This window comes from Cyclopterus lumpus, chromosome 5 (assembly GCF_009769545.1).
Source record: "Cyclopterus lumpus isolate fCycLum1 chromosome 5, fCycLum1.pri, whole genome shotgun sequence".
NCBI lineage: Eukaryota > Metazoa > Chordata > Actinopteri > Perciformes > Cyclopteridae > Cyclopterus > Cyclopterus lumpus.
In genome coordinates this window covers 8,113,773-8,139,718 of record NC_046970.1, presented here as the reverse complement: position 1 = coordinate 8,139,718, position 25,946 = coordinate 8,113,773, and the positions used below count along the sequence as shown (strand labels likewise).

At 42.4% G+C, this 25,946-nt stretch overlaps 1 protein-coding gene across 1 annotated transcript in view; it reads right to left on the bottom strand.

Moving 5' to 3' along the window:
* Positions 1–25,946, bottom strand: part of fbln2 (fibulin 2) — a 53,613-nt gene that overhangs the window by 13,390 nt on the left and 14,277 nt on the right. The window contains exons 2-8 of the mRNA XM_034533224.1: positions 16,232–16,355; positions 15,450–15,576; positions 14,344–14,560; positions 10,012–10,221; positions 8,746–8,859; positions 6,314–6,415; positions 203–337 (exon numbers count right to left, since the gene is read on the bottom strand). Of these exons, the coding sequence (XP_034389115.1) occupies positions 203–337; positions 6,314–6,415; positions 8,746–8,859; positions 10,012–10,221; positions 14,344–14,560; positions 15,450–15,576; positions 16,232–16,355 (1,029 nt within the window). The remainder of the gene's footprint in view (positions 1–202; positions 338–6,313; positions 6,416–8,745; positions 8,860–10,011; positions 10,222–14,343; positions 14,561–15,449; positions 15,577–16,231; positions 16,356–25,946) is intronic.

The following is a 25,946-nucleotide window of genomic DNA, read 5'->3' as shown; positions in this document are numbered from 1 at the left end:
TGTTTGGATTGAATCAATGAGATGTAACTTCTAAAATAGTGAACTTAAGACGTTCTTGCTAAGCTAGCTGCTGGTTCCAGCTTCATGTACAAAATAAATATGTGAGTAATATGAATCTTATTATAACTTCCCCAATATGTTGGACTATTCCTTGAAAAAAAAAAATTGGCTCAATGAAATGCATCAGGAACAATGAACTCACCCTCGCAAACATCGTTCCTCAGCTGGTAGCCCGCAGGACAGGTGACCTGCGGCTCGCATACAAATGAGCCCACCGTGTTCACACAGCGCTCGCCGTGCCGGCAACCGTGGGTGCTGGTCGCACACTCGTCCACGTCTGCAGAAGAAGAACGACAACAGTAACAGTGTGTGACGTGACGAGGTGGGGAGAGGGTGTATGATTGTGAGGCCGACTCTTAGAGGACCCTGATGGACAGGGCCTGTACATAATCACCCTCCACCCCACCTGCACCAGCTGACCCTGGCTGTGACCATGATGGAGCTCAATGAGTCAGCAGCAGACGGGCGTCAGCGAAATGCACTAACAAAGGAAGTCATTCTTATGTCTAGGAGTATGAGGCATACCAGGAAATTACATGTTCGCCTGCGTGGTAATCCCTCGCTGGGAAGCTGCCATGAGAGTGTCAGACTGAAACATTTGCTTTAACATTGAACTGAAAACACAAATGTATCTTCTTTCAGCTCATTTTGAATTTTTTTTGTTAGAACAACTTGAATGTTTCAGCCACCCTCCAAAGTGGCTAGTAGATTTCACTGCGTGACCGGCCACTGCCTAATTCCACCTGCATTTGTAAATTGTAAATCCCAAGAGCCATGTTGCTTGTTATGCTTGTACTTGTGAAATAAAAAACCCAATCGCAAAAACCTTTTGGATCTTTATCAGTAAAACTGCACCGCAGCCAACAAACAGACGCTGTTGATTTATGACACTGGCGGGCTCAAGTCGAGACGGCGGCCTGTCGCACCGCTGCGGCTCACAAACCGCCGCCTTCCCTTATCGCGCATCGCAGTGCACGGCCGATTGGCTGCGTGCACTGATAGCATTGGGCTGGGATTTATTGTGTGTGGTTTTATGCTTGTTTGCGGGGGAGTGTGGCAGTCATCCAGATTTGAAAATCAAACCCCCGAAATATGTTGCATTCCGCAGGGAACCTGGCAAAAATCTGTACAAATCTGCATGACGGAAGCCGGGGCTCGAACACAAAAGGCAGGAACAAGAGGGGGGACATATTCTCCCGTGTTGCCTGTGATCTGTTGGCAGCCCCTCGCTGAACGCCTTTGTCGACTTTCAAAGCTTTTGCCACGGGGGATGCAAATGAGCCCCTGCGCCTTGCAACACCTTTCCCATGGGGGAGCAGGAGGAGGAAAAATACTGATCTGAGGTTTCCAGCAGCTCTTTTCCCTTAAGGTTATCCATCCTTAGAAAAACTACACAAGCATCATCTCTCACACCACAGAACACATGGTTTACTGGATTACATGAAGCCTCTATGGAGCTGCAGCAAACGTATTCATCTTCACCCACTGAAATGAACAATTTCCTCTTTTGACATTATGAACTCTCTGTGGAGTCGACGGGACTTTCCAGGCAGAGCTGTGGCGACACACTCTTGTTTTTCGGGGCCTGTCTGCGCAAATGTTCCCAACCGGGACACATCTGTTGTCCCCCGTCGTCGGGAGGGTATTTCAGGGGCGAATCACACTGAGCGCCTGGTCCTCCGGGCCTCGTTCGCCTTCGGGGTTGGGTTGGACCGTTTCCAATGTTTGCGCATTGCCAGTGGTACTGAAAGTCGCCGTCTCCCTCAACTCTGGTGGCCAGCTTTATTTCCAGTGCGTCATTCAAAAGATGTGGGGAAATAAAAAGAAAAAAGTGCCTATTGCCTCAAGGTCCCTACCTTCCCCGACGGGTCCCCGAGGACAGCTACGTTACACAGTTGCGAGGGGTGAAGTGATCCAATAATACAAGGTGGAAAGAAAGACTATTTTCTTTAGAGAAACGCAAATGTTAAGTTGAACGTAGCGTCGGGATGGTAGTTTAAGAAGGATTCCATCAAGGGGCGAGACCAGAGGAGGCTGTGCAGAGGGAGATGTCTGAGAGGCAAGACTATTAAGAGGCACAGAGGCATACATACTTTTTTTTTTAAGAGTTCAACCTGAGGTGGATGAAGTCAGCCTTGGCTTGTTTGCAGATTTAGTTTGAGACAGGAGGGTTAGGGTTACACAAATGAAGATTGGTGGGAGTGTGAGGAGTTTGAGCTGTGTGCCTTGGTTTTCCCCAATCATCACACAAACAGCGAAGATAAACACGGACGTATTTGTGAGTATGGGTGTGTGTATATATTGTGTGTCGGTACGTGATACCTTTTACGGTATTGACTGAAATAATTGAGTGCCAAGTAGGGTTGAAACTTCTCCAGTCACACTATACCTGCGATTCTTTTTGTAACCAAAACTATTTGTATGCTTTATCGTATAACTGGATTGGGTATGTATGATAATAGGCAAGTCAGGTGTTGCATACAATTCTTTTAATTAAAAAACTATTCTGTACACATATACTTTTTTTGTTAAATTAATTTAAGTCGCAATTTAAGTCAAGCCTGATATTTTCCAACACAAAAGAACGATCCCATTTTCTTCCACACACTGGTATCAGATAGGTACTAGGTACCCATCCATTTTGAACATTGCCATCTTAGATTTTGGCCGTTGCCTTCTTGGTTTTAAGCAACCAGTAGAGGGAAGTAACTATATTTGAACTGCTGAGGAATGACCCTGTGGTAGAAACCCTGTATGCAGCTGTGATGGTGACCTGTCAATTACAAGGTAGCCCCGCCCTAAAGCATACCCTGCTTTATGGTCTATTTGACTCTTTTGCCATCATTTACTAAATGAACATCATGCACTATTGAAGAATACTTGAGACTAGAGATTGAGAACCATAAACTCATGTTTACAATGTTTACTGAGGTAATAAATCAAGAGTCATTTTCTCATAGACTTCTATACAGCCAGAGGAGTCGCCCCTGATGGACAGTAGAGAGAATGCAGGTTTAAGGCACTTCAGCATAGGCTTCACTTTTCAGAACCAAAATGTGTCGCTCATCCATAGTTAACATCCATATATTAACTGCTGCAGCCGTTTGAGGCAGTGAATTTGATAGAAGGTGCAAAGGTGGCAACCACATGTGTTGGAGCGAGAAACCACTATGGTGTCTGAATTTGGTTTGTCAGTGTGTTTGCCAGGAAACTTTAAGAACAGCGTGTGTCATCCTATCCACGTTGACACACCGCAAGGATCTCTATGGGAGCAACTGCAGCTGAACACACCATAGAGAGAGTTTAAAAAAAAGCTTTGTTTACCCTGTAAATGTGAATTAATATATTAATGTGTCACGATAGAAGTGCTTGCAGTCGCTAAACATACAGTACCAGTCAAAAGTTTGGACACACCTGGTATGGTGATGTTTTTTCTTTCCTTCAATGATGAGTATTTTAGAGACAAAAAGAGTATAATTAAGAAACTACATTTATTATTTACATTTCAGACTTGGAAATATTGCTGTCACATATCAAGTTGGCATTTAATAGAAGACAATTTAGCTTGTTCTCAGTTTAACCAATTTCTGGTGTGTTTAGAGATGAATATTTTCTGGTTTTAATACTAATGACATGATGCACATTTATCAGTATCAGAAATGTACCAGTTTTGTTTTACAGCAATACAAGTTAGAATACGTGTATGCAGCCAACACACATGTAATAGTTTTTGCCCCAAAAGAAGAATTACTTGAATACAACTTGTTTAGTCAAAATCCCCACAGTGCAGGGGAGAATACTGTTGCAACTACAAGCTCATTCTTGAAATTCAACAGGGGATTTGTGCTCTACATAATTTGGTCCCTCTGCAGTCTACTTAGTGGTGGGATTGAATTGTTTTATACTGTGATTTGTTTGTCCATATTTTGTCCATTTGATATGCATTTATCAAATTCCAATACCGCTAACCCTAGACTAACCTTCTATTTATATTGCGATGTTATAAGAATAGCCTATTCCATCTTTTTACAGTCATTTCTGTGCACTTGAAACAGGAACTTATTCCTTTTTAATCACACTTTTTGATGCTAAACTTCCAATTCATTTTACCAATGACTGGTGATTCCTTGTATTCTTATTCAACTGTTGCGCAGAGGGATCTTTTTCTCTTTCTGCCCTTTCAATTGTCAGTCTTGTCTACTTGTTGTCCAGCGTTTTGTTCTCCATGTACAAAACACTACTTTTTTCCCCAAACCCTTTCATACTAAATAACATCCTGCAGTGGCTGAGAGCAAAATAAGGCTGTAGTGGATCAAGCTTTTGTGATTGCACAAACATCCTCGGTGTTAATTCCTCACAGTGTTTCCACACTTAAACAAGTACCACATTGTACACATGGTTTACTTCCACAATTTACTGTCTCTCAGCTCGCGGTACTATTTGCTGTGTTCCATTCCACCCTAAATCAAAAGGTTGCCCACCCACATCTTCACCATATGGGAACAATTTTGTCCCTCACTCCGGTCGCTGAATGGAGTGATATCGGAGAGGGCAGCGCTCATGTGGTGCTCATACATCTAGAGGTACGGTCACATCTGCTGACTGACTGACAGATTAAATAAACTCTGCACTCTCACAGTATATATTCATCGTCACAAGTGCGGGGAAATCCAAGTTTCTATAGCAGGCCTTCAGTATTTAAGCAGCACACGATTTAAGAAAAATAGTATTCACGCAAACTATTTTCATGTAAATATTACTCACCTCCTACGTGTCCATATATCCTATCTTTTTATCAAAAAGGGAAATTGCTCTCAAGTTTTCACCCCCTTTGTAAATTCAGAGATCAACTCACTAACGACTGCAGTGCATGTAAGACCACACACGGAAACATATATATTCTCTTTAGGAGGGAGGTCTAATGTCCATAGCAGGCCTCTGGTTCTGCCGAGTGAAGCCAATGTAGAAGTGTCTTAAAACGTGCATTCTCTCTACTGATCGACAGGGGGCGGGTTTCCAGTTGGAAAAATAAGTCCAATTGTCTATGAGAAAATGACTTTTCTCTTGATTTATTCCCTCAGCAAACATTGTAAACATGAGTCTATGGTCTCAATCTCTATTTTCAAATCTTCTTCAATACAGCATAATGTTCATTTTGTAAAGGATGGTCCATTTACAGTCAAATAGACCATAAACCAGAATATCCTTTAGGGCGGGCTTACTGTGATGGACAGGTCGCTGCCACTACCAGATCCGCATACGACGTCTCTGCATCACTGCTTCTAAATATGGTACATTACCATTAAGATGACTTTCAAGATTAGTAATGCTGTTTGAGCAAAATTGGAGAACGATTATATACGATTCTTTTAGGATAATTAATTTCTCTGCAACTTTCACGTGTTTCCCAAATATTCAAGGAATTCTATCACAGTGTTGAGCAAGTTACTTTAAAAATGTAGATGTAATTTATGACATATTAGAAGTTACTTTCGTTGTAAAGTAACAAAATTAACTTTACAATATTACCATCTGTGTAGAGTAATGGGTTACTCATTACTCACCCAAATAACCACAGAAGTACAGCTAGGCATTAATAATTGGAAGAGGGGAATGGTGTTTCAGAGTGTGGAATCAACGCACAGAGGATCAGTGTTGAAAGAGTAGTGTCGGTCATTTGGAGAATAGAATGAGAAGATATTAAAACAAATAATTGTGTTACTATGTGTTTCTTGTGCTGCGGAAAGAGCACGCTGGATTTTCTGTCATTTAAACTACAACAAATTGCAGCTGTGAATTCTGACCCTCACCTCCTCAAGTATTCATGCAGAACGTTGTGAATTGAAGGTTTGTAGGTAAACAAATGCTATGTGTAGCTGCTACAGAGTAATTGCCCATGGTTGAATAATGCTCCAAGGAAAAGGTCTTCCACCACCAGGATGTGGGAGTCCAGTCAGTCGATGCATTGTTTAGAATCACAGTAACTGCATTCTCCTCCTTCATCTGGGACTGCGTCCTATTAAAAAGTGTCTGAACAAACTGCTCAATTGCCCCTTTTGTCCTGCTGTCATGGCCGTACGGGTCCTTCATTCACACAACAGTGAGAGGTGTTGTTCACGGTGTTGGGTTTGTTTGCTCCACCCCTCAAGCAGGATTCGCACAAGGTAGCAAACAACAGCTCAAGGGACACACACACGCAAGCGTTGTTGAATCGCTGAGCGGAGCCAGGACGAGACGGAGTGGCAACCATTACCTTCACACGTATGTCTGTCCGTCTTCAGCGAGAACCCTGGGAAGCAGGAGCAGCGGGCCCGGCCTGCCTCCGCCGTGCACTGATGCCTGCAGGGCCCGTTTTCTGCAAGACACAAGGGGAAAAAATGCGAGCTGCATGATTCTGCTGCAGTCATCTCTCTGGGTTACGCGCGGGACTGTCGTTCAGCTCATGTCGAGCTGTTTCGCTGCCGTCTTTGTAACTCGTTGTGCTGATGTCTTGGTCCCTCGAGGTTCCCACAGACCCAACATTCACACCCTCGTCCCTCATTGAAGGAATCTCAGTTCAACACAAACGGAATCAATTCTCACTCTTTAACAGCCCGATAGTCCTAAAAGGCGGTGGCGAGGAACCGTTTCCCAATGATTTCTCACGACACATTCCCTGCTTAGCAGTCAGAAGGCCGTTTGTTACATTGACGAGCGTCTTCTAAAACTAACAACCAGAGACACTTTGAAGGAGAAGCAGGGCTTTTCGTTGGGAGTCCGGAGCAGACACTCTAGGATTTTCCCCCGCTGATCTCCTCCAGACTCGATCAAGATTCGGCTCGCAAAGATGCAGTGGCATGGACGCGTCAGATCAACTGTGACTGAGTACTTTACCAGTGATGCATAAGTGGTGTATGCAGCGAGGCAAGTGGCCCCGTTATTTGTACTTCTGTTCATGAGGGAGTTATTGGCCTCGGGGAGTAAAACGGGGGGAAACGGAGGCAACACTTGAGACACACGTCAGCCCGTCTCGTTGATTTAATAAAAAGCAGGGCTGATTCGTTGAGCAGATGCCTCCTGCTCACTTGGCTCTGGACATGAGGTTAGAGGCTGGAGACACCAGCGACTGCATGAGCACTTCACTGCCTCATATGAAACACTCTCCGAAGCCAGACTGAATAAAAAGATCGAGTATAGTTTTAGATGTGTTCCTGAACGTCGGCTTGTACTGCTACTACACTGCTACTATGGCTCTGTTTATTCCTGTGAAATGGAAAGATGGGACACTTTTTTTTCATATTAATAAACTTTCTTTCAAACAAAAGTTCAAACGACTTCCACAAATAGGCCAACTAATCAAAGCAAATAATTCAAATTAGATTAAAATAATCAAAATACTGTCTTATAAAAGTGTCTTTTAAGAATGTGTGATAAATCTAATCGTTTTATAAGATAATGAGCAGCTAATATCAGTGACGGTGACATTTTTTTGCATTATACTTTGCTCAACCACATCATGTTTGCTACGTCATCACACTTGAGATGACATTCAATAACCAGGGATTCACATTATAGAGCGCTGTAACCGATCCCAGCTGACATTGGGCGGTGGCAGGGTTCACCCTGGACAGGCCACCATTCCATCACAGGGCACATATAGAGACAGACAACCATTCATGCTCATGTTCTCCCATTAACCTGAGCTACATGTCTTTGCGCAGTGAGAGGAAGCCGGAGAACCCGGAGGGAACGCTGCCACAGGGAGAACGTGCAAACTCCACACAGAAGGACCACCCGGGATTGGGCGACGATACAAATTTCTACCTGTTATTCTCTATGACAGTCCATCAATTTCAGTGAAAATGATCAAGTCTCGCCCCAAATCCAGAAACTAGAGTGCTGAAAGAGATTTAAATGTGAGTCATACTGAGAGCACCCATGGGGGAACGTTCTGTGTATACAGCAACCTTTTCTGTTTTGAAACACTACAGAACATATTTCATTTGGATGTAAAAAATTAGACAAAGTCTGTTTCTCATTCATTGTCTAGGAAGCAGCTCCTTGTTTGAGACTTACTTCACCGGTTTCTGGCTCAGAGAGAGAGTATCTCATGTCCAGAGAAATTGATTTGATTTGCTAGGCCATGGAAATATCATACTGTATATATAGGTAGTGTTCTCCTTTAAGAGGCCCTCCTCTGCTGTGTACAAAGTTTATTTGTTTCATATATGGATAGTGCCTTTGCGTTTTTCTAAGTTAACTATAATATCTGGAGTGGTAACTTTAGCCAAGTAGTATAGTATAGGTATATTGTGGTATAGATGTATACGTTAGTAAAGGCGGGCAACAAATTAAGTAAATCATTTACATACTACATATAATTGGGTAATATTTCACACAAGATGTTTTTTTATCATTGTTGATTGATTTGAGCAGCATGACGAGACTGTTGCAATCAACGACGCATAGTGGTTTCAGACAGAAATAAAGTTTTACTGATCAAAGCCATATACATATCATGGCCTTTTTTTTATAAAGCAGGAGCATCTAACGTCACCATGAAGTCAGGCAAAATAAGAGGATTCATCCAAAAACATCAGGCGTTTTTTTATCTGAAAACACAACATGCTGCATACCATGGCAGCAGAGAATGCAGGACGCCCATCGTCTCGCTGAAATGACTCAATTGTGTGATGTTGCCTTTACCTGCACATGGGTCGAGGTGGGCGGGGTCGGGCGTGGTCCCACCGGATGTGACAGCTTGCGTTGGGACCACAGCGGGAGCGTACTCTTGGACTCCGTTGTCCTCGTCAGGACTCACTGCACATGGAAACAGAGACCGGGCAGAACACCCAAGGGTTAAACTACAAAAAGGAAATTCATTTGTGCCTTCAAATTAATTGAATTGTGGAATGAATAAAGACTTACACATTCGTGATACACAAAAACAACTTTTAAAAGGGTAATATTGATATCTATTTCCTATTGACAGGACATAAATTGGCCCAGGCTGTACGTCTTTGCCATTAAACTCTTTTATAGAGCACGGAGAGGTCTGCAAATGAATTATCTTCTATTTGAGGTCTTGGGGAATTTTGACGACCCTGTTTAAGCGGCTTTTGCTCAAGTGCCATAAGTATGATGAGGAGATCTGTTGTTGGTTTAACCACGACGTAATCACATTAATAACGACCGTAGATACACATACCAGTAAAGTTCAGAGTCCTGTTTTTAAGCTTTTAATGGAAGTAAAATACGTCAGTTTTTATTGTTCATTCCCTCATCGTCATCTATGGATTCCAGTCAGATTTTAATACGATACACACACGTGCCTAAGGAACACGAGGCAACATGAACAGCACGTTAAAAAGTGAGTATAATATGGTACAAACACAACTCTAACAGACCAACAGTGTTTGTTTACTAGAAATGTCTTATTTTGCTTGGATGTATAAAGAGAACCGGATACAGTGTTGGAGGGGCGGGCGGGGCGGAGAAAGCCGAAAGGGTTTGTAGGCTACTTTTTGAGTAACTCCTGAGGAGCTTTGACCAGTCTGAGGAAATAACACTGGTCATCATGGTTTTGGGTTATATTGCCTGGGAGTTTTGAGACACATGGGCGTATAACAGGCAAGAAGCGTTTAATGAAAGATTCTATTGAGTTTCATTAAGGGAAATGTAGCATGCAGGGTTTTTGAATGAGGATATCTCTACTGCTTCCATTTTATATAATTGTCTCTTGGGAGTCTCCCATACATCTCTGGGGTAACCTTAAATGATTCATTAGTGAAACATTTCAAATATGCAGCCATCTGGACTCATTTCATGCAGAATCCCATCAATAAGACAACAGTGGAGATGAGTACTGCTCTGCTTTTATTGTAAGTCGCTTTGGATAAAAGCGTCAGCTAATTGACATGTAATGTAATGCTTTTCACGTGTGAGTCAAGCTTTCCAGGTGAGTTACGGCACCTGGTGCGCAGGAGTGTCCGTCCTGCTGCAGGACGTAGCCCCGGTTGCAGCCACAGCGGTAGGAGCCCCAGCTGTTGGTGCATGTGTGCTGGCACAGCTGGCCCGGGTGGAGCCGACACTCGTCCACGTCCTCCTGCTCCTGCACTGCATTAGCAGCTTCATCCGTGGTGCCGATGGAGAAGGCCTCCTTGGGGAACTTTCTGTCTGAGACTGGAAGGAGTAGAAGGAGTGAACAGTTTAATCCCACGCACTTGACCTCATGAAACTGAATCACCTACTCCTCCTTTAGAATGTTTCAATTCCTACATTCCTAACATTACAAGAAACCACTAGAAACAAGCTCAAAAGTCAGTGGTCAAGTTTTCGCCTTCGTAAGTACTTTCTCCTTTGCTGAGGGACTACACAGAGTCCCTTAAAAGGTTTCCTTAGTTTAAGGAAACACTTCAAGACACTTACTGTGAGGCCCCTGGTACTCTTGGTCCGGAACTTTAGCCCATGTAAGAGCAAGTGGGCGCAACCTGGATAAAAAGTGTCACTACTGCTCAGACTCTGACTCCGAAGCGCAAGATGGCAGCTCTGGTTTATTGTCGCTTCCATTTTGTACCATGGGAGGAAGTGAAGGCCATCTCTACAAACTACAAAACTACCGACAGTAGTTGATCTGACCTTACTTCTAAAGACAAGCGGTATGTCATTAGTTAACTGTCTTATTATGTGGAAGTATAGGTTAAGTTAGAAGAAGAGCTGTTCAGGGCTTGAAACTTCTGTGTGTTTAGACCAGGCGGCAACCTCTGTTTCTAAAAAGGGAAGCCATGCAGAAGTGCTTTAAGCTGCATTCTCTCGAATGGCCATCAGGGGGGACTTCTCTGATTACAAAGAATAATTCTGATTGTATAGAAGTCTGAGAAAGCATCTCTACTTCTCACTTGATTTATTCCCTCAGTAAACATTGTAAATATGAGTTTATGGTTTCAATCTGTAGTTTCAGTCCCACAACCAAGGGGTGACATCACTACAACTCCGTCCACTTCCCTATACACAGCCTATGGTTTAGATTGGGACATCTAACTTAGCCTCATGAAACGACCTAAAAAGACAAAACAACACCTACTCCTACATTCAGACTGATGCTTTCAGCTTCAATGCCTAAACCACCAGTTATAGTGGAAAGGTGATCTTAGTGCCTTAACTATACTGCGCCAAGAACCAACAGTGCTGTGCACGCATCTAGATTCATCATAGACACCCACATCAAGAGCTAAGGGGAAAAAGTGTTTACTGCAGCAGTGATGGACCCAGATTTGGGGGTTTTTCAGTCAACATTTCTCACAGTCATTATCTGGGGTTTAAATCGCTTCCTGTTTTAATTAAAAGGCAGTGAGTCATAAGTCTGAAAACATATCCCCCACGGAAATAATTACAGTGCATCTCATCCATATTTTCATCCCTATAATACTCGCAAAGTAAAGGCATTCAGAGAGTGTGTGTGTGAGAGAGCTATACACACACACTGACAGAGCGTTAAGAGTTTCTGCTGCTCCTAAACCTCTCACAGCTTTCAGCGGGTTATTTGATTCCCACTTCAGAATGACATCATTCACATTTACCTTTAAATTAGCTGCAGTCGCTAGTTAGAGGCGGGGCCCATTAAAGGCCGGGATGAGGAGGAATTCCATTGATGTTGTGAATGAAATCACAGGCGTAGGCGATGAGGAGAGAAGACTGACCTCACCATCACACAACTATTCTCGTTAAAAGGACAGCCACAGAGGCTGACTAATAATGAACCGCATGCTGCGTGTCTGGTCCCAATATGTAAACTAAACAGCTGCACAAAGCTCTCAGCTCTGAGACCTTTCTAAGATAATCTAATGGCACAGTACGAGTACGGACCGACAAACAGATGTGTGTTCTCATCCTGTAATCTTTCTAAACCCTCATTTCACCCATCACACCTTGCATGTCATTGATAAAAAACATGCAAATTCCTTCCAATAGTTCCCACGGCTGACTCATATTCAGAGGCCAGAGCACTGAACAGAAGCAGAAGCGCTCACTAATCAACAACGCTTTTGTGGATAGATACAGATACTAATGGGTGTTGGGGTACGTTTGCACTAAGGCATGTTTATTCTGCTTGAAAACTCATTGATGTAAATGTCACTGGCGTTACGTGCTTGATGCATCGGCAAAAGAGGACAACTTTGCTGGCTCAAGTAGAGAGACAACAGCCTGTGCTGCGATTGTTCCTGATTCAACGCAGCTTGGACACATCTATTCCCAGAGCATCCAGGCCTTTTTTGGGAGATCAAACTTAGCCATAGTCTACATCTGAAGTTAACTTCAATGAGGATGAAATAGCGATGGCTCAAGTATTAAATGCAACTAGTTCTCACTCCCAACTCGTCATACACCACCACTTGGTCAGTGGCCCTCTGCGACTGATACCAATGTGCCAAGGCGCCGTTTAGCATCTGTATGAGACGCACCGGCGATTTCAGCTAATTCCAATGTTAACCTACCTGTGTCATTAAGAGCAACTGATGTTGTATAAAGAGAAAAGTCCAAAGGTTGGAACAGTTGAATAGCACAGGACTATCACCCACGAGACCGTTGTTTATGTCCCATGTGAAACCACATGTCAACTGATTTATTTTACCATAGTTTTTGTGTTGATTCTTTTTGTTGCCTACATCTAACTAAGTATTTTTGTTGATGAAGTAAACCTAAAAACAAAGTAAACCTATGTTGGACGAGGAGAAACTGACGTGCTTTCCCTGACACGTCCAAAACTGACAATGGAGGGGAACGTTATAGTTTGAAGAGCTGGGCCATTGACCAAGGGTATGTATATGACGACTTGGGAGTGAGAATGTGTTGTAAATAATCAAAAGAAGTGGTATGACCAGGGTCCAAATCAAGATGGCTTTTAGGATCTTGGAAATAAAGCAGCCTGTCTATTCTGAAGACTCTTTGTTTTTTTCCCAATCCAGACTACACAGTAATTATAAACAGGATTTGGGTTTTCTGTTGCAATCTAAAACTAAAAGTCTCAAAGTCTAAATTAGGTATAGTCAAAATAACTATATGAAATGCATGAAGGAAATGGAAAAGCTATTTACAGCTGCAAACCATTAAACAAATTGCCAATTGTAGTAAACATTTTTGTAAAAGCTTCAGAAGGAAACAGAGGAAAACTGTATTACATCTTTTCCTGTTTATGGTTTTAATTTAAGGAGATTTTACTTTCTTGTTCTCTGATTTGCAGTAGCATGCCAAAGTCCCCGTTGGACTGACATCCATCGATGTATGGCATCATTGCCAATTGTAAATAATATATTTTTGCTGGAGATGAGCCAGGACTGTGCCGAATCAATCATTGGCAAAGGCAGCGCAATACATGGCGGAACGATTTCTGTTTGACTTGTTCCAAACATGTTGATTAAAACAATGACAGCATCACAAGATCAAGTCGTTTTAATCTGCTCTCTACCAGAGAATGTATCAGAAGTGGACGTAGTCACAGTGAAGTCATTTTGGCCATTGTCATCTTGGTTTCTGGCCATCACCATGTTGGCTTTAAGCAACCAGAAGTGACACGACAGGGTGGAGCTAAGTACAACCGAACATTTAATAAGTAATGTATAGGTTTGTTACAATTAAGTTTCATTAAATAAAAACCCAGTTTGAAAGGGGGTAGGTCTAACGGGAAAAAACAGACAACTCCCGGACCAAACAAGCCCGTGGTAGCGACCTCACAACCACAAGGTAGCCCGCCCTAAAATATACCCTCCATTATGGTGTATTTGACTCTAAATGTATCATAATTTACTAAATGAACATCATGCTACATTTTTTTTTGTGGATGTTTTGCGTCGACTTGAAACTAGAGATTGTGACCATAAACAATGTTTACTGAGGAAATTAATCAAGTGAGAAGTAGTCATTTTCTCATAGATTTCTTTACAATCTGACTTTTTGCACGCCCCCTACTGGCCGTTTGTGATAATGCAAGTCACTTCAACATTGGCCTCACATTTCAGAACTGGATGTCGAGATTCATTCACAAGTCTTCTTTCATCGTGGAATTATATTCTTTTGAAAGAGTGAATTTGATGAATGAATTTAAAATATTCCAGATGTAATAAGAGACCTGATATCTAATTATTGTAACTATTCTAAAGCATGTGTTATTAGTTTCTTCTTCACTTGCCTCTTCTACTAGAGCACCTCTGACTACAAGGGGCTGTTTGTAACATATAATACCAATGTGCACGAGGATTTGTGCTTTCCATGTTGGTAAAACACTGCTGTGCGGTGGGTAACAGGTACCTTTTCTAGGCCGAGACGTCGGCCTGGGCTTCTGCTTCCTTGTCAGTGGAATCTGCCTCGGACCGGCCTGCTCCTCCTCCACCTCCTCCACCTCCTCCGCCTCCTCGCAGCAGGTGAGGAAGACGTGCCCGCACGGGTAGCCCAGATATTGGTGGGCATCACAACCCCGTCCTTCACTGCGCACGCGCAAGCCGAGGGCACAGCAGCTGCAGCACACCTGCCCATCCGGACACAGGCAGCAGAGCCCATTAGCGTGCCACCGGGATGCCGTTCACATCTCTAATTACTGCCTCTCTTTATGTCGCCTCCGCCATTAGACCTGCTTTCGTAACCAGCCGGAGGGGCAGACGCAACGGGCCAAACAGGCCAGCAGGCTGGTTCATCCCTGTGGACTTAAGGGCTTCAGCCGCTGTCTCAACTGAACCACGTGTCATGCAAAGAAAACCAGACTTCCACCTTTTTTATTATACTTTCCTCAAAAACAATGACCTGGCTCGGCTGCCTCAACAGCTGGCTTAAGGGGCCAAACTGCTGGGTTTCCTCTTGGAGGAACGGGGAATGCTGTCGGTGCTGACTCGGAGCAAAGGCACGACTCCCATTTTTCATATGGAAGTATTCACGAGGCTCGCTGGAGGACGCATGCAGAAACGGGAGGTTTTGGCAGTTCTCTATCAATATATCTGACCTTTTACAAAAGCGTCTCTGCTAAAACACTTTGTAATTTAAATCTTAATCGGGCAAAAACAATGGTGCATTCCAGGGGATGTTGAAATAAGTTTAAGCTCAATATTCACCCATTTATTGTGGCAGTTCCAAGGAATTCCGTAATTTATCGCCGCCTACTATATAACTATAACTCGGTCCAGTGTTGTCATCCTGAGCTGTTTGAAATATTCAGTCATAACATACAGGACTCCCAAAATAGCAAATATTTCTATTCTAATCAATTCAGTGTTTGTTTTATGGAGAATCTGGGTGTCTAGGAAACGTGTGCGCCGTCCACCCATAACAGTGCGTCTTTCAGTCACGCCTCAACAATCTTCCTCTTTTTTTTCCTCTCTTTTCACTATCCATTTAGAGGGTGTGATGGTGTGATGGTTATGTACCTGGTAGGAGTCATCTGTGCACTGGTCCTCCTCCACTTCACAGGTATCCCCTCCTCTGGCTGAAGTCATGCCCGATTCACACTGGCTCTCCTTTACAGAGCTGAGGCAGCACTGCTTCCACACCACACTTGACACAACAAACACACACACACACACACACACACACAGACATAGTCATTAACTACACTTAATGAGAGTTGTGTTGAGACAAAATTATGCAGACAACAGGGTGATTTCTTTGGTCCTGAAAACCGTCCAGACTGGCTCATTTGAACTCGAGAGGTGGAGACAAACAACCAGAGTTTTCTGAGAGCATGGTAGTCAACTGGTAATCATTGAATTGGCGGCACTGCTGCCAGTCAAGTTGCAGTTAACAACATTCATTAATCATTGCATCCCATTGTCACAATTAGCATGTGCATTGTTGAGTTGTGGCCAAAAATCAGTTTTATGAGCTCACAGTGACCTTTGATCTTTGACCACCAAATTCTAATCAGAGTCCAACTGGGCATTTGAGCCAAATTTGAAGACATTTGCGCTTATGAGAACGGAACCTGATAACATAATAAATACCCGAAAAAATAAAAACGACAACTGTTGCTAAGTATGAAATGTGTATAAAGATTGGTGTGGAATCCCTTTTAAAAAGTTGTAACCTTTTTAAAGCTGTAAATAAAGAGGCTTATCACAGCTACAAACTAGACTTGTGGTTTTGTGGTTCGGAAAAAAATGTAATCACATGAGCAGCTTCAAAAAAACGTGAAGCTAACACAGTAACTTACCTGCATATGGAGTGCCTGTCATTGTTCAGGAGTCGCATGTGGTTGCAGTGGAGGTTGTCTGTGGCCCATTTCTGGCCAGCAGCGCAGCAGCTCTGCAGCAGTTCTTCAGCAGAGGCTCCTGGACCTGCAGCACGGAGACATGCGGATATGCAGACTACATCAGTAGCGCACAGAAGACTGATGGAATAAAAAGTAGTTGAGCAGTAAATCCCGCCGGTGTCTACACAGCTAGACTGAATGGAACTGGCAGAAGCCCCGAGGAGGGAAGTGAATATGGCGAGCAGTCTCACAGAAACATATGGTAGACTGCACGGGCCTCAAAGGCGCCATTAATATTTCTACAGCTGACTAAAGAGGAGAGGTCACGTTAGCAGAACACAGTAGCCCCATTTTATAATTGGAAACCTCGCTCAGGTCTGAAGAAAGTTACAGTTTGTTCAATAAATATTTTTCAGAAGTAGAGCGGCAGTCCATACGTCGGGTTGGAAGATTGGCAAAGAGTCAGCATTTCTTTTACCCAGAGGCTGCCACAAGCGACCAGGAGGCAGAGTCCAGTTTGTTTTCGGCTGGTGTCTGGTGAGTAATCCAAGATGACAACGATGGAATAGCCAAACACAAGGCTTTCGAAAACCGTCCACAAATCAATGGGTGATGTCACGATGACTACGTCCACTTCTTATAAACAGTCTGTGGTTAAGCCGGTTTAATACTTACCATGGTCGCCATCTTAGTTTAGCATGCAAATATTTACTAAGTAACACTCAACCAAAAGGTGCAGCGAGTCTTAATTTTGTTGCAGAATTTTCCAAACTCTAATTACTATTACAGAGGGATTACTACAGTTGTTACAGTTGATTCTGAGCCAGGTGTGAATGTTGTTTTGTGCCAGTTCATTTATTAGATATGGTGTTTCACTGGAAACATTTAAAAAAATGTACTTTGAGCTGCTGCTTGATAAAAAAGTGAAATCTGAATGAACACATGTTATAAAAGCAAAAATAGCTTGTGAAATAACAAAGTGGGTTTTTTTCTGCAGTGTCGTGTCTTAATAAGGCTTACATTGAAAATAATTATCAATTGCTCTGTAATTTCAATCAGCCGTCCTTGTTAACTGGCCATTTATGTCATTCAGTGAAGGAAAACCTAAAATATAATGCCAGAAACGGCACTTCAAAACCGTCTCCACTTTGCCACCCACTTAATCCGGAGAAATGGCATCGTTTCAATGTCATCAACTGAGGGGAACGAGCGTAAAACACATGTTCAACTAGGAATCCATTAAATCCCCATAATTGAATGAATGCATTTCATATTTCTGAACCTTGCATTTCTGCTGATGCTTAACCCCCCCCCCCCCCACCCAAAAAAGTCTGCCCTCAAATATCTTGCTTCCAACTAGCTGTAACTGCATCAATAGGCATCCGCCACAGTGCCCCCCCCCCCCCCAGCTGCTTTCATCCACACATTAACTCAACCGCACATTCATTCACACACCTTCACACACCACTTCACTCTGTGCCCCTTCTTAAAAAATAAACACATTAAGAAAGAGCTTTGGTTTTTCCTTTCAATTAACCTTTGCTTCGCTACTGTACAGAACAATTTGCATAGTCTTCATACGCATACTGCCGTGAAATTAAGTTTTGTAACTTTAAAGACATGAACTTGATTTATGTCTACAAAAAAATATATAATAATTTAGACACACACATAGCAGAGTTCATCGCACTTCATTGTGAAAATTCCTGTTAAGCATGAAGCTTATTAATAGCAATTAAAAACAGCTACATCAGAGGATTGGCCCGCAGGGGGCCGAATAAAGCACTGTGATCAGATTAAGCTGTTTCCTGCATGTAATATCCATTGTGTTCACCTACAAGTATAATACGTCTCAACTATGCTAATCCTGTACTGCACTGTACATTCAGATACAAAATAAAAAGTACCATAGAGCTGGGAATGCCTTAAATAGCTCCGCTTTGAGCTTCACTTTGAAAGTTCTTTCATTTTCGCTGCATTGGGTTTCATCTCAGTCCCGGCTCCTTTTAGAACTCAGCAAACAATCGTTTAAAGCAAAGGCTGTCTGTGCATAATTCAAAAGCACCGTCTTCGGGAAATAGTGTCAAGTCGACATGAGAGAAGAAAGCAAAGGCAGCTTCTTATTTTAACCGGCAAAAACATTGGTGTTTCACTCCTTAAAAATGTGTAAATTCTGGAAGACTTTCATTCATCTCAGACACAGTAATGTGTGAGCCTGATGAGTCTGTGGCATCTGTCTTTCAGCTTTGCTGAGAAACACATCAAGGTATGTGTCCTTTCATTTTGACGGCCCGCTCTGAGGACGGATGAATGAAGACGACAGGGAACGATTGCTCACACAGCTACCGGTCTGCTCTTCATAGATCTTCTGCATCTTGTCAAGGAGTAAAAACATAATCTCTGTTCGTTTTCTCTTTTTTTACCTCCAGAGGAAAAAAAAAAGCAAACTGCGTTTTTTAAGTCACAACCTGCGCAGGTTCATTATTTCACACTACATGGGAAAGCTGGAAACAGTGTGATAACCCACCGTTACGCGAAGCAAAAATTCCAGGAGAGCTCGCACCAAAGGGCCGAACACGAGGTGCAGCCATAAGGGGGTCAGCTTAACACCCACGAGCAGCCGACTAATTACCTGAGAAACAATGGAAACGGGCACCTGTATTTATAATATACACTTTTTGTGTAGCTATTGTTTAAAAGAATCGACATGTTGGCAGCGCCTGCCAGGCCCCTGTTATGTAGCATCACTGGGAGACATCCGTCCACTTAAGGAGCTCCCATGGGGTTTGTGTGGACTGGCCAGCCCGGCCTCACACTGCTCGCTTCGTCATTACTCTGTCTGGACAAACACAGACCTGTCTCACGCCACGCTGAGACACATGTCAGACACATCTGCGCTGCCTGAGAGCGCACAACAACGACAGACTGCAGCACACGACACAGCGAGACGTTAGCAGCCACTAATGACTAATAATATGAATGCTTATGAACTGACAACATTGATTGGTTGATTCTTAACGCTCATACAGAAGTACGAGACAATTAGTGTTGACCATTGCTGATATGATGGAGGTTCTTCTCTGTTTTTCTAATATTAAAGCTGTACAATATCAATATTATCAATATTTCTTATTTTAACAATATAATGTAAAAAGAGCTGTTCGTAGTGACAAACTCACGTATAATTGGCCCATGTAAAAGCGATGCAAGTCACAAACAGCTGTTTCTATAGGCTAAAAACAGCTGTTTCTAAACGCTACAAACAGCTGTTTGTATGCGGCACAAAGTATTAGTGCTACGTTCTTATGTGAGTGCACTGATTAATAAAATATAATATATTGTTTGATTGTGAAATAGTAGCCGTACGTTGTTGTTATTTAGCCTTCATTGGACTATCGCATGGTTAAATCAATGAACTTTATGAGAATTCTTTTTTACTTTCAGCCAGTCGACAATTATTAGCATTTATTTAGAGTAATGTTTCTCTCCAACTGATTATTATTCCCTCTTCGTTTAGTTTTCACAAACTCCTGAGAAAACAGTATCTTTCTCGTTTGTAAACCCAGACTAATATAAAAATATGGATTGGTGCAGCTTTAAACCTTTAATCTGCAAACCCTACAGAACATCATATGTTTGATTTTAGGGCACAGTTCTAGTGTCCAAAGTTAAAGGTAAAATTCAGAAATACAAACTTCTGGGGGAGACAACAACAAACAACTTGGAACAACATAGAGAGACGTAACATTTGCGAGATGAGGTTGGAGTACACGTTGTTACAACCCTGGCAAACATACCAGCCGAGCTTTTCCCAGACGTAGAACATGATGTATGTGGGTGCTCCCTGTTTCCATGTGTATATTTGTGCAGCCAGTATGAATGGACTAACGAGGCATTTAAGGCATTCGGGGAGTGTCGTAACAATACGAACAGGCGGGGGAGAGTAATGACTTGCGAGGATGCTGACCGCCTCGGCTCGGCTGCTCCGGGCACGGTCGCCCAGCTTTTCTCTCGCCCACACACAGAAATGCAGCCGTTCATCAAGATGCTTCCTGAACAGATAAACCAGGTGGAGCGGTGCCGAGTAGCTCGCTCTCCACTGCTACAGGAGGAGGCTGTCGAAATGATACGCCGCTTACAACGCAGCTCAAAAGTCAGTGGAATGTTAGAGCTCATGTCTCGCGACTTGTAGTACAGGATGAAGAGCAAAGTAGTTTACCTTTTTCCGCCCGGTATTACCACACATGAGTTCTAGAGCCCCTCCTGAGTGGCTCAGCTCAACACGAAGTAACCAAATGTCATTTCAGTTTATTACAGCGAAGTTGAAACTTGTTTCCTATTTCAATCTTTGCTCTGGTAAAGCTCTGCAATAAAATACTAATCAAAGCGTAAAGGACCAGCATTTTTTCCGCTCATTGAAGACATTGTTCCATAATAAATCTGCCACGTGAAAATAAAATGTCAATTCAGTCACATGAATGGCCAAAATGTCAATTCAGTCACATGAATGGCCAAAATGTTTCTCATGCATTGTTTAAATTATAGAAATCTTCTAATTAGTTTCATGGTAAGGAGGCGAAAGCTGTCTTGGACAGTCAAAAGCATGTTTAAAATAGTAATAATGGTCAATATATACAATGATATTGTTATATTTGTTATACTTCTATATAACTGTAGAGAAGAAGTTGATATATTCAATGTGACTTTACCCACTGGTGTGTGGACTGCTGTTTTGAAGGCTCAAGTTCAGCATTTTGGTTGTCCCCATTTAGTTTTTTTGTCGTGACACAAGCGGGTGAAGCAAATTACAACCAAACTTAAGGCACCAAAATGTAATAATCATGAAGTTAAAACAAACTGTGTAAGGGTTAAAGTCCTAAAACTAAAACGCGGATAACTTCCAGACCAAACTACGGTGTTGTAGCGACCTGTCAATCACAAGCATACTCTATTTGAGGGCGGGCTTACTGTGTTTATTTGACTCTAAATGGACCATAATTTACTAAATGGACTCATGCTGTATTGAAGAAGACTTGAAACTAGAGATTGAGACCATAAACTCATGTTTACAATGTGTTAGTGAGTAACCCTAATCAAGAGAGAAGTAGAGTCATTTGCTCATAGCCTTCTATACAACCAGAGGAGTCGCCCCCTGCTGGTTAGTAGAGAGAATGCAAGTTAAAGACCCTTGATCATTGGCTTCCTTTTACACAACCAGAGGTTGTTCCTTGAAACAGAATAATTTAAACATTTTAGCTTTAAGCCCCAGACCTCCACCAACTATAGCACCACACTTGATTACCAGCTGTATAAAAACCTCACAAAAAAAAGAAAATGTTTAAAAGAATACAATAAAAGAACTTTGAGAAAACATCCAAATCCTGTTCTATACACTTGGATTTTGGCATTTAACATCAATTTAATTATCGGCCAATAACTGCTTGGAGGTAGGCAGGGCTCAGTTAGAAAAAAGGAGAGCGTACATATCTATGGATCAATCAGGATTTATCGACATCTGAATGAGTTCTCACATTCCTAAAACAGCATATTAGTTGGGTGTTATTTAGTCATATTTCATATTATAGAGCAGTACTTAATATTTTAAAAACATCTTTGAAGGCTTTAACACATTTCTGTCTGTCACTCTGTTTGTAACTTTAGTAGAAGTCCATTCATGTCATGCATTGCAAATAAGAGTGTAGCCAATGCTTTGCTTTAGCCTGGGGTGCTAATAGTTGGCCATGGATAACATAGAGCATGAATGCAATTTGAATGTTTTTCTTTATCCCAAAGACCACAAGACTAAATAAATGCAGCTGTATGTTCACACACAACATGTATTTCCCTCTGTAACTTTTAATTTGCGGTTGCCTGTGCGTGGAAAACAGTTCCAGCTGGAGATCACACCCATTGCTACTATATCAAGTTTTTAATTCAGGCCGGACAGACAGGTGTATTTTCAAATGAAGATCTTCAAATATCCAGTCGATGAGTGCATTGTTGTCTCAGGTGGAAATTCCATTCTCTACAATGTCACCTAGTGAACAGCCTTGTTTTTAGTCACACTTTTTAAGGTCAGTCCATCCGAATACATACAACGTTTTCACACGAGCACAGCGGTATGCGAGTGACATCGTCTCTGCCTTTTTTCCTCATTGAGGCCCCCGGCGTCTCATCTGTAAAGCAGATGGCCACATAATGGACTGTGGGCTTGAAAGCACTTTCCTTACCCTGAGCCCAGGGCCGTCCCCTGGAATATGTTATTCCATTAAAATAAAGAAAGGCCTGTACAGTACAGTGCTGGCTTCTCTTTGTCTCACGCTCTGCGTTCATCAGCGGCAAAGCCAGAACTACCGTGTGCTCCACTCTCACTCATTGCCCAGCATGCCCATCCGGCCTCCCACTACCAATCAGCCCCTTTTCATGGCTGGCAATCTATCTGACGTAGAGAGCCGTCAACAGCAGCCGGTCCACAGCGGAGCACTTGGCCCGGCTCCAGCTGCCTCGTGGGAAGTGTTGGCTGCTGTTTCTTTCCAAATATCAGACAGCAGGGTGGCAAAAACACAACATCTGAGTCGAAGTTCAACATTTGTCAGCCAAACTTTATTAAAGGTTTATAAGTTCTGCACCTGGTCTAGCTTTAACTAACGCGTTCATAAACACATTGGAATGGCTCCTAAAAACTGAACTTATTCACACCAAAAGAGAGCAAATTAGTTATTTCCTTGATATTCTGGGACATCCTCTCTCTGCCAGTTTGTTACGCTCAATGCTGCCAACATCAGGCTGGATCATCCTAGTATCCAGCAGCAGCAGTCTGGATTCGATCTGAGCTGTGGACCAGACATGGCATGAAAGCAGAGTTTGAAAGAGCTGCCCTCCAGGCAACGAAAAAGCAAGACTCTTTCAAATCAACCCCTCACATCTGCCAGTGAGAGCAGCCCCACTATCGAGAAGTTTGGTTCCAATGTTGAAAAAATAAAATAATAAAAAATAAAATAAAATTCTAGCAAGACTCTACTCCTAATATCCTATTCTCAAACAGGTAATAGTGTCTACCTTTAGTACCTTTTAAAGGAGGTGAGAAAAAAGAATACACGATGAAATGAGAGACTTGTTTGGGGAAACTGCATGCTACCAAGCCACATAAAGTCAATGCAATAACTTAAAATAAATGTTAAGCTATTAATATAAATTACAAAAGGAAACATCAACAACTATCCACAAAGTTGAAATACATCCTTTTGTTATCTATGCTAGTTATGTTCTGTCCAACTATTGTAAAGTTCACAAGGAAACCATAAACGAAGAAAGTAGAAATGGTGTTAAGTAGAAATGGTGTTAAGTAGAAATGGTGTTAAATCGCTGTTAAACCGCAGCCTCAATATAGTGGAATATTGTGGAGTGAATAGAAGGCGTTTAGAAAATCCACAGACTACCTTGTTGTGAATCGTTCCCATTGTAACTAGGTTATACTAAATAAATACTCACTCTAAACTTGTCACTGGATTAGTCAGAATAACGTGAACACAGTTTCTGCAGAGAAGAAACAAATCCAAAGCTACTTGCATGAATACATACCACTAGATGTCCTTTTGTATGCATATTTTGTTAATTTGGGTGAATTGACCCTTTAAAGATGCAATATAAAACAGGATGTCTTACACAAACGTGCTCTCACGTCAATACATGAAATGACAAAAACCTCTGAGCAATTTATCATATGAAAACAATTTAACGTTAGGCTTAGGGGGAAAATCATGGTTTGGGTTAAAAGAACTATGTTTATAACGTCTTTCAAAGCAAAAAGCACATAACATTTGTGTCTTGCATCAAACATGATAGGTTTGAGAGACAAACTATTGACACTGCAATAAAAATAAAAAAAAGAGCAAACAAAAGCTTTTGTTTCAGAAGAATACATTTAAAATCACAAATGAATCTGACTCGCAAAAAAAACATTATTTGATTGCAATGTCAATAGTTTTGCTCTCAAACATATTATGTTTAACTATTAATAATAATTGATTTACTTTACTTTGGCATTCCGTGCCACCACATTACGTAATGCATCGTTAACAGGCCATGGTAATTTCACATATGTCTGTGAGATCAGGCTGCTCATATTGGTTCCCTCTTCAGTTCTTTGGCAGCACAATTGCTCCAAATGCTCCGCATCGCAAAACTAGCCTTGATTATTTTCTGTTCCCCTGAGTAGCATCAATGTTTGTTGCCTCTGCCTTTTCTACAAACAAAATAAAAAACAAATGCAGTTTTTGCACGATCATAGCTGCTTGATGTTCCACTTTACGGCTGGCGACGTGACTGGCGAGCCAGCCGTTTGCTCCGCGTTCAGAGACACGGAGTACGTGGCAGATGATGGACCCCGCTCGACATCATCATCCACTTTATGCATGCGCTTCGCCTCCCGCCGACGTGCCCCGCGAGCAGAATTGCCTCGTCACTGTCCGAGAACAAAGCAGGAGATAACGTGCCGAGTGGCGAGAGTTTTCAGAGATCCACTTAAGATATGTAAAAAAGAAAGCCATCAAGCTGAGTTATATAAAAGAAATATAACAGGAGATGGGAATCAATATCATCCATTATTCACAATATCTATGCCAGTTGCTCTCAATGCTGACATCTTAAAGGACACTCTGGGAATAACAATAACCATAAAAAAAACTATCTGTGATTTTTCAACCAGGGCTGAGCTTTATTCCATGAAGAGCTGAAGAAAAATGACAATGGAAGTAAAGGAAACATGTGTGTTTATTAGATTGTGCTCAGACAATTTGATACAATGATACAAAATGGGATAAATTCAGAATCAGTGTTGTTGTTTTTCTGGGCCACTATGACAACATTGGCACAACCTTTTGGCTCGTGCACCGAGCACCTGCATCCTGCGATTTTGGTGGTCCACATATATATTGGTAGTCAAATGTGCAGTCAATATGCTTAGCTGCAGGAGCATTGTTTTGGTGGCTGGGGTCGGGGGTCAAACGGTGGGTCGGGATGAACCAGAGACAGCGGGTGGCAGGAGGTGTTGTGGCTCGAGGGGTTAGTACTGACTCCCCGAGGCAATAACACAACCCTCCCATCCATCACATGTAACGTTGCTTTCACACAGACTTCAAATAAGAAAAAAGCAAAAAAGACCTCAGGGCACTTGGAGAAGTTAATTTGGGGGATTGTAGCTGGCGCGGATGCAGGACACCTGAGGGTCGTCCATCTTCGAGCCGATAATGAGACGGAGCTTCCACTGACATCGTAAATAACTGGGATTGTGTCCCTTTGGTCCGTTTAACTCGGTCAAGTCAATACTGTCGGCAACACTAATAGAGAGCCTGATGATTTGTGCCCGCTGCTGAGTCTGGCTGACTTCATTTGAAGGTGTTCCTTTTCACCTCAATATCTGGCTATGGTCAATAAGTAAAGTAAAAAGTAGACCCCGCGGCAGCTGATATGTGTCAGGATCCCTGTCTGACCCATTGTGTGTTTACCTCTGTTCTCCCAAGTCTCCTTACGTCATGTGTCTGTCATCCCCTGTTTGTGTTGTTTTTGCCATGTGCTTGTTGTGTGTGTGGGTGTGTACCTCCAGACGCTGCCCGTGGCCACACCCCCGAGCGGTGCACAGCTGTGGCCTGTTGAATCATCACCAGCTCCATATCAA